The sequence below is a fragment of the Candoia aspera genome, chromosome 1 (assembly GCF_035149785.1).
Source record: "Candoia aspera isolate rCanAsp1 chromosome 1, rCanAsp1.hap2, whole genome shotgun sequence".
NCBI classification, from domain to species: Eukaryota; Metazoa; Chordata; class Lepidosauria; order Squamata; family Boidae; genus Candoia; species Candoia aspera.
This window is the reverse complement of record NC_086153.1, coordinates 228,898,286-228,910,350: the sequence shown is the minus strand read 5'-3', so window position 1 is coordinate 228,910,350 and position 12,065 is coordinate 228,898,286. Positions and strand designations below refer to the sequence as shown.

The following is a 12,065-nucleotide window of genomic DNA, read 5'->3' as shown; positions in this document are numbered from 1 at the left end:
AGAACATCATTAAAGGAGGGACTTGGATAAAGTGCAGAATCTTTATCCAGTGCTTCTGTATGTTATCTTAATGGCCACTGTCCAAAGGACATTGTTGCTATTAGTACTTTCAACATTTCATTCTGCTCTGTCCTTATTCCCATCTGCCTCTGATAATGCTCTATGTGAGTGGGCATTCCTATCTCAAGGAAATGAATGTATTCTGCATCTTGTGAACTGGTAGGTCCACAAAAACTGAAGGTATAGTCAATGTGTTATTTGATGTTTCTATTGTAACAAACTAACTTGGTGAAAGGTCCCCTGTGCCAGCACCGAGTCACATCTGACCCTTTGGGGGGACGCCGCTTTCGCGACCTTTTCTTGGCAGAGTAGGGTGGTTTGCCATTGCCTTCCCCAGTCGTCTCCTTCCCCAGCAGGCTGGGCGCTCACTTTACCGGTCTCGGAAGGGTGGAAGGCTGAGTCGACCTGAGCCGGCTACCTGAGAATCCGGCTTCCGCTGGGATCGATCTCGGGTCACGGGGAGAGTTTCAGGTGCAATACTGCCGCCTGCCCCTCTGCGCCACACAAGGCTCATAACAAACTAACATAGTTACCCAAAAAGTACAGCAAATTTTAAGGACAGGAGAACATACAGAAAACATAGCAATGTGTAATGGGGGGAGGGTTTACAACATTCAGCATTAAACAGTTGTTTCCACCAAAATGTTTCCTACCAGTTTCTCCACAAAACAGTTCTCTGATTTTATAAACTGACTTTCTAGGGAAAAAAGCAAGGTGCTGTGTAAAAACATCTAATGTAGATGTTTTCACACAACACACTAACTGGTTTACTGAATTGACTGGGTTCCCAGAACTCACCAGACCATAATCACCCCGGGTGAATTCACAACATGCTAAACCATAACTACGTTTCAGGTGTGTGGTACGGCCCAGTTCACCCAAGGCAAACGCGGCAGGAGAAAGCCGTGGATGGACCTTTTGAAACGACTTAAGGCACATGGCATGAACTTCCCTAAGCAATATACTGCCAGCAATGAACTCACACGGCCCGCGCGGTCACTGGAGATAAACCCAACGACGCGCCCCGCAGCCCTGAGTGCTCTGAACCGCCGCGAGGAAAGCGACCCCGGGGGCATGATGATCTAGTCCGAGAAAGTCAACGGGTCCCACGAAGCCGCACGCAATGCACCCTGGGAGCTGTAGTCCCACTGCAAGAGACGCGGGGGCGGCGTCCAGTCCCACCTGCTCCGCCGAGGTGAGGGTCCGAACTCCGTCATCGTCCAGCCGCTCCCGATCCGCGTCCCCGCTGCCGCCACACCGGTGGCGCCTTCTCTCGGCGCCGCCGTGGTGGGTGGAAGCTGCTGCCGCAGCCGCCATGCTCCTAGAAAAGAGCTCAATCCGCACGATTCCGGCTGCCCGAATCCGACCGAGAGGCAGCGGGCTGAAACTCAGCTACGGCAGCTCGCAGAGGACAATGCTTTCAACGCGCAGCTATGCTTCAGTTTTGCTGACCTTGCTTTAAGGCGCTTGCGGAATAGCTGTGGCTCCCTATCGACCCCGCGTGGCGCGTAGTCTCCACTCAAGTGGGGCCCAAAGGCTAGATGGACGCGAACGACTCCGCTGGGGTGCCCTGACCCTGACGGAAATTCTTCCTTTCTAATGTGCTACGCTCTGCATTTGGCTGGATGAAAAAGGGGAACGTAGAATATTGGATGGCTTTGCACACTGAACAAAGCCATGGTTTCCTGAATAAACCAAGCAAATTATGGTTAGGCTGTATTGGATAAACATAGCGTATGAGTTCATTTACTAGCTAGATTAGAAGAGTTTTTTCCTCCCTCCACAGGCTGATTGATTTCAGGAGGCAGGGAAAAAACCACATTACTTAGGATTTAATTGTTGTTTAAGCATGGTTTTGCTTGCATAGCAATTATGCTAAGTGGATTAGGCCTTCTGAAAATGTCTAAGCGGGCTGCTTTGCAATACATCTCTTTCCCAGCATAGACAGGTGGCATGTGGGAAGAAATCCACATGCTCAAGTTGTAAAATCCCAGTTTTATGGCTCTTTCAAGCTCACCTTGTTCCATGTCTTCATGCACGGTGCGACCAGGGAATGGTTTCATATATATGGAAGCATTTATTTCAGGATAGGGTAATCTTGTTTAATACAGAGGAGAAAGAAACAAAGTTCCAGTTAAATGTCAAAACTGATAGAAATTTAATTTTGTCACAGTTACAAGAATTGTATTTCAAATTACTCTCTATCCTCAGTGTATTATGCTTACTTTCCTCAACCTGGTGTTTTCCAGATATGTTGGACTATAATTCCCATTGTTCACATAGGTAGAGGATGAAAGGAAATGTAGCCCAACACATCTGGAGAATACCAGTTTGATGACAGGAGATTATGCTTTTTCCTCTCATGTATACTGAGGCAGACAACTGCTTACCTAGACTCTGGTACTGTTACTAGAAGGATGAGCAAGTTTGCTTATTTGTTGAGTTTTAATGCTTACACTGATCATTTTTGTGTGTCTGTTCTTCAAATATTTCAAAAATGTATAGGTGCTTGGCAATACAGAATACTGTGAGTCTGCAGGCTGGATTGTCTACAAACAGGAATGACATAGAAAGTAAATCAGAAGCATTGTGGTTTATTTATTTCATTTTAGTACATCTTTCCACAAAGATGCCAACCTGACTGGGAAATGAGAGGTGTTGATATTTTGAAGACATCAAGCTAGTGAAAGCTGTTTTAGGGTTTCTGTATGGATTTATTTAGCAATGTCAGACAGATGTTACATATTACTATTATCCCCCTTTTCCACAAGTAACTCAAATGATCTAGAGTTTCCACACAAAAGAGAAAAGTAAGTTAAATTCAAGTTCCATGGCACCTTACCAGATAGATCCATTTCCTCCAGATAAAGAGGTTGAGATTTCTTACTATCCCAAAGTACAAGCTATTCCTATTGTGCAATTTGTACCCACTCTGATTCCTCCTCATCAATCTGACATGTCATTCAGAAATAGAACAGAACAATCTTACAAGAATGGGGTACAGTATCTTGTTCAGCAGCCTATCAATCACAAGGAACTGGTTCTCTCTGTATTTTCTCTGTGCTGGTGCAGAGACCATGTTACATGATGACCCAGAAAGGTACATAAGGTCTATGTACAGTGAGCATCTCACAGCATGCTCCTGTTTGCAGTGGAAGTGAGATCACTGTCACAGAAATTTACCATAGCAACCAACGTAAGTTAGTTAGATTCAAAGGAGGAACACACTTGTGTGTTGTTAAGGAGCTTGCTATCCAGAATAGAAGAGCTTACGCTGGTCCTATTCTAATTATTGTGATTTGCAATATAAGCATGCTCCACCTTCAAAGGAGCTTATTTCAAAATATACTTCCACAGAATTGGACTATAAGGGTATACTCAGTAGAGTTACGGTTCAGTCATCTACCCTTATTTAAGGAATGAGGCTTTGGTTAGTTGCTTGCATTGTACATTGCTAATATGTAGATTTGCCTATCTGGCATTTAATTTATAGCTCTTATGCTCACAAATACATACTGAGAATTATGAGTCTAATGTTCATCTTGCTCTGTGACAAACAGCAATATGTGTTAAATTTGCTAAGTGTTGCACAGCCTTAATTGAAAAAAAAAAAAAAACCTCTTCCAAGTCTTGGTTCCCAGTGTGTACTGCAGATTAAGTCAATCTTCCACCATAGATATCTGCATTTAGCACTTTCAGAGCGATGCAATGACTAGGTTAACTCATAAGCACTGTGTAATAATTTGACTTGCTTTTGATTTAGCATGTTGTGTGAATCTTGTCACAAGATCAGGAGAATGGAATGGGAATGGAATGAGAATAGAATAGAATAGCTTTTATTGTCATTTCACTATACACCAAAGTGTACATTAAAATGAAATTTTGTTACAATTGGCTCAGCAATAAAATAAAAATACCCTAATTACTATAATATGTATATACATTCTTTACTCATTCCACTCCTCTAATCTTGGTCCCTAGTAAATATCGGTCCTACACACAGCATGTGTACCCATGGAGTGAGAAGGGGTTATTAAGAGTTCAGGAGTCTAATAGCCCAGGGAACAAAACTATTATCTAATCTAGATGGTCTACATCAAATGTAGCAGAACCTTTTCCCAGAGGGTGACAAGGAAAACAAGCCATGATGGGGGTGGAAGGGATCACTAACAATATTTCAGGCTCTGGACATACAGTGTGTATACACTATATCCTGAATGAGAGGAAGTGAAATCCCAATTATCTTCTCTGCTGCCCTCACCACCCTCTGCACAGACTTCTTATCCGAGGCACTACAACCTCCAAACCAGATAGAAATACAGTTGGTCGATACACTCTCTCTAGCGCCTCTGTAGAAAGTAAGGATGGGTGGTGGAAGATGTGCTTTCCTCATCCGGCGCAAAAAATACAAACACTGCTGAGCTCGTTTTACCAAGGATGCAGTATTAAGAGACCAAGTCAGACTATTCATTATCTGCGCCCCCAGATACCTGATGCTACTGACTCCACAGCTATGTCATTAATAAAGAGTGGTATATGGCTGGGCTGGTTCTTTCTAAAGTCAATAGTCAAAGTCATGGTATCTTTCTGAGCCACCTTCAAGGGTTGGGGGCACTGTTTTACTGTGGTTCTCCTTTCTGAAGTGTCAGTTCAGGTCATGGGGGAAGGGGGGCAGGGAGAGGTCAGGACCTAGGACATTCCACTCAACACTCTTGCCTTTCTTATTTAACATTCACATGTTAAGTGTCAGGAGAACCAGTTAGGTCTAGTGGTTAAAGCACTGAACTAAGCATGGGGAACCTAGAGTTCAAGTTCTGCCTTCGGCATGGAAGCTAGCTGGGTGATTTTGGGCCAGTCACTCTCTCTCAGCCTTAGAAAAATGGCAATGACAAATCACTTCTGAAAATGTTGCCAAGAAGGACTTGCCTATGTAGTCATCAGGAGTCAAGACTGACTCATAGGCACCCCCTCCAAAAAATCATCACTATTGCTGGGGTAAATAGGAGATGTGGTCAATGTTCTGTCCCAGTCCCTGGAGGCTGAGGAACAGGTTTAGTTTCTGTCCCAATCTGATTGAGGAGTCTTGGGTTCAAAAGCCTTCTGATGTTTGGTTCTGGACAGGATTGGCCCTCTCCATGTACAACTGATTTGAAGGTCCTTCTGGACTCACAGTCTCAGTCTGAAGAGTGGTGGCAACCGGGGCTAGGAAATCTTGTGCATCAGTTACAGCCTTTGTTAGTACAGAAGGCAATCCTCACTGTCACTCATGTCTTGGTCACTTCTTGTTTGGACTATTGTAATGTGCTCTATATGGAACTCCCCATGAAGACCCAGAGGCTAGATTTGGTACAGAATGCAGCAGCTCAAGTAGTTACAGGCACCAGTTTGTACTTTAATAGCTGTGCTTGTTACCACTAGTAGACTTCCAGATGTAATTCAAGGTGGTGCTTGTTGTCTTTGAAGACCTAAATGGTTCAGAACCTGGGTTTCTGTGGGACCATTTACTCTTGAAGGAAAGGCTCCCTACACCCAGGGAGTGTCATTCCAGGGACCGCAAGGGCATCTTCTCTGGAACAGCATTCTCCCTGAAATCAGGTTGGCCCCAATCCCTTTGGGCTTTCAAAGAGTGTTAAAATGTGGCTTTTTCAGGGAGGTTTTAGAATCTGGTGTTCTGTTTTCTTCCTGTAAGAATGGAGTTATTTTTATTTGGGTTATTTTTTTGTTCCTTGGGTGGGAAGCAATTTGTTATATTATCTGATTGTATCTTTTTTCAATCCTGTTACTGGAATTAGGGATGTAAATTGCTCCAAGTTGGTTGTAACTGGAGCAGCATATGAGCCTGTTTTTGTTTTTTTAAAGAGGGGGAATAAATAAATCTGAAGGGAAGCAATGCACACTACTTTCTAAAAGGGAAGATGCAAAAATCCATTAAATCTGAAGATGGAAGTTCCTAACTACACCACTGAATAATGTATTTCATTGACACTTAAATTTAATTGCTCTCTACTGTGACAAAATGCCTAAGGAAAGCTTATGACATAGTAAAACCAGTTAGCCTTTCAGGTGCTACCATTTGGGATCTTGTACCTCCTCCTTGAATATATCTTTTCCATATATTTTATATACTTACCACATTTAAGTATAAATGCCTGGGGGCTATGGGGGCCTGGATGGGGAACAACAGGCTTTGGCTGAACCCTGGTAAGATGGAGTGTGGATTAATGGCTCCTTGGTATCTGGGAAATAGTCATCTTTGGTTCTGGATGGGGTTGCACTGCCCCAGACAGACCCAGTGCATAATCTGGCGGTCCTCCTGGACTCACGACTCCTGTTCAAAGAGCAGGTGGCAGTCGTGGCCAGGAGGGCCTTTGCTCAACTTCATGTTGTGCGCCAGTTACGCCCTTTCCTGGACCGAGAGGCCCTTCGAATGGTCACTCATGCCCTGGTCATCTCCCATATAGGCTACTGTAATGCGCTTTACATGGGGCTACCCTTGAAGAATATCCGGAAGCTACAACTGGTCCAGAACACAGCTGCGCGGGCAATCATAGGGGAGAGATGGGCGGTGAATAAATTTATTAAATTAAATAAATAAATCTTAGGTGCCCCAACACCTTTGCTACATGAGCTGCATTGGGTTCCAGTTTGCTTCCAGGTCCAATTCAAGGTGTTGGTTGTTACCTTTAAAGCCCTACATGGCATAGGGCCAGGTTACCTGAGGGACCGTCTCATCCCCATCACATCAACCCATCCCACCCAGTCATGCAGAAAGGGCATGTTACAGACCCCATCTGTAAAAGAATTCCATCTGGCAGGGTCCAGGAAACGGGCCTTCCCCGCCCTCTGGAACATCCTCCTCCCGGTGGTGAGACAGGCCCCCTCGTTCCTGGACTTCCGTAAAAAATTAAAAACCTGGTTTTGTCAGCTTGCCTGGAGCAGGAAGGGGAATAGTCATTTCTGGAGATGGCTAGTACCTTAGAACGGCCCTTATACTCACAGACTGATACAGAAACTTCAGCCATCTGGATTTTACCACATTTTATATATTTATTGTTTATTTATATTTATTATTTTATAATTGTATTGAATTTTAAATTTTGTCTTTTTGTAAACCACCCAGAGTCCCTCCTTGGGGGGAGATGGGCGGTGATATAAATAAATTTATATCCTGCCATTCTTCCAGAAGCTCAAGGCAGCAAGCTTGTCTCTCCCACTCCTTTTTCCATTTTATAACTATTTCAAAATTATCTGGTGAACTAGGCTGAGAGATATTGGCTAAGTTCAAATATCACACCATGCATTAACATGGCTTGATTTTGCCTTAGTATATTGTATGAACCCAACTAATTGTGGTTTATCCACTCAACAATAGTTAAGCAAGCCATGAACTCAATCAAGTTCTTAATCTAACATTTTGCCACTACATCATGAGTCTATAATCCTGTAATTGCACGTGCCTAACCGTAACATTTATGGCTATGCATGAAAAACTACAGCTGATCTGAGGGTGGTTATCACACTGTCAGAAGCAGCACACTGCCCAGTGCGCTGCATATAGTATGTTCCAATAGCTAGTTTTAGATCAAGGACAACAAATCATTCAATTTCAAAGTATTAATGTCAACCATATGTTTTGAGCAACTGTTCTTCAGCATTTGCTGCAAAGAAAATAAGATCCAAAATAAATGGAATCAAGTGTACCTAATCTAGCATTATATTTCCAACAGTGGCCAAGGTAGTGTATTTCAAGCATTAACTTCCTTCTCCTAGCAAGAAATGGGCTTCTTTACTATTTTTAAGTTCCTGCTTAGCACTTTTCCTGGTTCTAAAAAGTTCAGTTTTGTCCAACAGGCTAACCTTACGCTTGACTGCAGCAATGTATATTGACTGAGTTCATTTCTGTCATTACATATAGTACCCAAATACTAATTTAACAACTAACATTGATTTAATCAGGAGAAAACATTAGAATAAATAAATGTTCAAATTAGTATTGGATACATTAACTTGGATTGCCTTGGTATGAACATTTATGTATTTGGTGTGCTTTTAATTATGGTTTGTTGAATAAGTCATAATTGGCTGAGTTACACAAATCACAGTTGTGGCTTAGTACAAAGTAAACCACAAACTAGCCAACCACACTTTGATATGGTGAGATATGGCAAACCCTGACAGTGTAATTAATCTTGTCCAAACAAAAATTGATTAAGAAAACAGTGGTTAAGTTAACTATGAGTAAGTTGCTTATGTGATCAGAACTATTCCCAGAGGATGGCACAAAGACAATGAAATATAAGCTGTGCCTAACAAACATATAATAGATAAAAAGATAAGGAAATCTTAAAAAGAAGTGAACAATAGTAAAGGTGTTGTAATAGAAATATCTTCCAACGAGTCCCAGAACGTCTTTAACTAGGTTTCCAATGTACACAAAACATAAAATGTCAGAAACTCATAGGTAGATTTAACAAATGGATAAATAAACCTTCAGATCACAGTCTTGTTGGGTACAAATCTTGTTGTACTCAACAGGAGCTTTTGAATAAATATGGTTAAGGTTGTAAGGAGGTTTGAGTAATTGGGGCTGCAATTAAGGTATCATAATACAACCAGAAAGTTCCACAGGGGCGAAGATAAGTAGGCTCAGACTCTCCTACTTTGGGCACATCGGCAGGAAAGACCGATCTCTTGAAAAGGACATCATGTTTGGTAAAGTCGAGGGCCAGCGGAAAAGAGGAAGACCTTCAGTGCGATGGATTGATACAGTCACAGCAACAATGGATGCAAACACTGGAACAGTCAGGCATATGGCGCAAGACTGAACAGCATTTCAGCAAATATATATATTTCGTTCTGTTATACATGGGGTCGCCATGAGTCATAAATGACTCAGTGGCAACTAACAACAACATCATACCTATTAATGTAGTAAATGGTTTATTTTCTTACTCCCCTTCTATCAACATAGCCGGGAATGTATTCCATGTTATACAGAATCGATCAGACACTAGTATTTCTATGACATAATTCTTTAAGTAGAACCTTCTTTTCAAGGTTCCAAATATAGTCTCTTACAAAATACTCCATTCCTTTCCTGTTCTTTGCTTTTCTGTTTTTCCTTGTTCTCCAAAAGATGATATTATATATAACTGCTGAACATATTTCTCCCTGACCCATTTTACCTCAAAATTTTTCTCCTTAATACTGTATGTATTTCTTTTCTTTCTGCATTCAGATAAGGATTTCACTAGAATGGTAATATAGGCATAGACAGACACTTTCATAGAGGCCTCCACCACACTGCAGGGCAATAGGTCCAATTTACACCTTCACCTTGCTGCATGAAAGAATTTAGTAATGATTTTCAGCATCACTACCCCCTCAAATCCCCCAGGAGTTACAAAGACATGGGGATGGGGGGAGAAATCAATATTCTGTTGCAGGACTGGAGCCATTTCACACTAATCCCTGGCATAGCCTACAGGTGGTTAAACTTTTGAACTCTTATAGTGCATTTGTGAATTGACCTACAATATTAAATATAAATGAGCCAGAATTTGGGTTTTTCTTTCCCCTGCTTGCACCACCAAGAACTAATGGCCCCAGTCATGCAAATATATACTGCACATATGTTGTACCCATTGGACTATTAGCTTTTGGCATAAGCAACACTATTCAAATTGCCATGGGGGGGGGGGGGGTAAGGAGTAAGCGAAGGAAGGAAGGAAGTTTAAGTCTAGTTTTACAGTAATACTATTCATTGGCTTTTCTATACCTTTCTATCCTTGCAAACCATTTTTGCTTCCACTATATCCATACACTTATTCGTATTTTGCTTTTTGTTCTTTAATGCTTAATGCAGTATGAAAGTATCTGGACAGCACACCTGAGGGTGTTTACATAGCATACTCCCCATGATTAATCAAACCATAATTTCCTGAATTAACCCAGTTATCTGTGTTTGCACGATATGGGTTCAGATAACAAAACCGAACCAAAGTTTCAACACGTTTTCGCCCATCTGGTGCCATCTAGTGGTCGTATGAATTTTTGCAGCCAGATACAAGAGCCCTAGCCTAGCCTTCGAATGGCTCTAGAATTGTGTCGCTCTCCGCTCAAAAGAATTTTGAGCATTAAAGTGTATATCTTAGCCAAGTAGATGGTGAACAAATATTTTCTCCTAAAGTCGAGAATATTAATTCAAATGGGACCTAGTTCCAGGAAAGCAGTTTTAGGACCGTGGCCTCAGAATTTGCAGGCACCCTGTTGTTAAAACGAGTTTCCTTTTTGTTACCTTTGTTCTACCAATACTTCCACGCCATTCCTAGCCTATTGAGGCAGCCAGCGGCGTAAAACTCCGCCCAGTTGAACACTCCCGGCCTCCGCCTTCCTTCATTCCCCGCCTTTTTCGCTGGTCGTCAGCACGCGGGGCAAAGGCAGCGCGCTCGCATAGCCTGATCTCGAAGCCGGGCGCGCGGGCTGCATCCCAGCTCTGCGCGTCCGAAGCGCTCCCTGCGTGGGTTCCTGTGTCACCTACAGTCTCCAATAGGAGCAGCAGCAGCGCCTTCCACTCCTCCCCGCTAGCTGCGCTTGGCGGAGAGGTGATTTTTCTGCCGGCAACGCCACCAACCGCCTCCAATTTCACCCATTCTTTGGATTTCCTCCTAGTGGATCTAAGTGATCGAAGAGGCGCGCTCTCTCGCCCCCCCTCCCCCGCTTCCTGCAGCGCCAGCTTTCCCGCTCGCTCGCGCTGCTGGGTCTACCGCCGCCCCAGACCAAGAGACGCCGGGAGCGGAAGACGCTCGGCTGGGATGGCAGCCGGCGCAGCGCGGGGCTGAAGCCGGACAGGCCCCCGCCATGGCCAAGCAATACGACGTGCTCTTTCGTCTGCTGCTCATCGGGGACTCCGGCGTGGGCAAGACCTGCTTGCTGTGCCGCTTCACCGACAACGAGTTCCACCCTTCGCACATCTCCACCATCGGTACTTGGGGGGAAGAAGGAGGAGGGATCCCGGCTGGACGGGACTTGGTGGCCCCTCCGCCACCTCCGTCCATCTGGAACAGTAGACAAAGGAGTCCAGAGGGCCTGGAGGGAGGGAGCCTGGGCTGCTGCTTTGCCGTGCAATAAGCCCTCTCCGGAGACGGGCGATGGTTGAGCCTTGGCGGCTGCTCTTCTAAGGATTTCATGAGCGGCGGGGAGGGGGGGGAGCGGGCGGCTCGCATCTCGCGTCAAGCCGCTGCGTCTTTGGCGCGGGTTAAGCCGAGAGCGTATCTGCACCGCCGCTTCTAATCTGGAACAGGGAAGGGGAGACTTCAAAATCTGGGAATCCGGTCCCGAGGCAGAGCCGCCCGCCACTCTTACCAGGCTGAAGAATCCCCCCGCCCCCCAATCCTGCTTTCTCAGTGCCCGGGGTTCCGATTACCTGTTCGGTGCTGCCTCCATGCCGGGCCTGCTAGTGCTGCCCTCAGTTGCAGGGAGCCGGTTTTTAGTCAACCGGCGTCCTGGATCTTGAGTTAGAGGCGGCGGATGCTACTGCTGCTGTTGGGTGCAGTAACGCCAGCTCACCTCTAAGGTGAAAATAAACGCGACGTCAGTGTTGTAAAAGCATGAGGAAGGCATGCATCCATGAGTCAGATGTGGAAGGCAGGGTGGGGGGGAGAGAAAACAAGCAACAAAAATAGTTCTTTGCTTACTGACTTTCACAGGGATGGTTATGCTGACCCTGGGGGAAGAAGTCCCTTTTCCAAGTGTTTTGGGTGTTCTTCTGAAGAGGCTGCCCCATAAATTGAACCCTTAGGTGGAGGGGAAGCAGCCACTTCTCTGTTGAAGGCTGCATTTTCTCAAGGCTGTTCTGCTGGGGGTGACCAAAGGGGAAGGTCCAGAGGGCCAGAGCCACAAGTGATGGCACAACCCCTTTTCTGTCTTTATGATAGCCTCCTTTTTCTCTTTGAAGCTGCAGAGTTCCAGGAAAGGGACAGGTAGCTCTTGCCAGAGGACTGAGT

The 12,065-nt window shown here is 44.5% G+C and overlaps 2 protein-coding genes across 3 annotated transcripts in view; one reads left to right on the top strand and one right to left on the bottom strand.

The window, feature by feature from the left end:
* Positions 1-1,458, bottom strand: part of FNTB (farnesyltransferase, CAAX box, beta) — a 28,846-nt gene extending 27,388 nt beyond the window's left edge. The window contains exon 1 of the mRNA XM_063288994.1: positions 1,243-1,458. Within this exon, the coding sequence (XP_063145064.1) occupies positions 1,243-1,377 (135 nt within the window). The 5' untranslated portion in view covers positions 1,378-1,458. The remainder of the gene's footprint in view (positions 1-1,242) is intronic.
* Positions 1,459-10,701: 9,243 nt separating this feature from the next.
* The window catches only part of RAB15 (RAB15, member RAS oncogene family), a 53,062-nt gene continuing 51,698 nt past the window's right edge, over positions 10,702-12,065 (top strand). For both annotated transcript variants that reach the window (XM_063288973.1, XM_063288974.1), the window contains exon 1: positions 10,702-11,044. In XM_063288973.1, the coding sequence (XP_063145043.1) occupies positions 10,921-11,044 (124 nt within the window). In that variant the 5' untranslated portion in view covers positions 10,702-10,920. The remainder of the gene's footprint in view (positions 11,045-12,065) is intronic.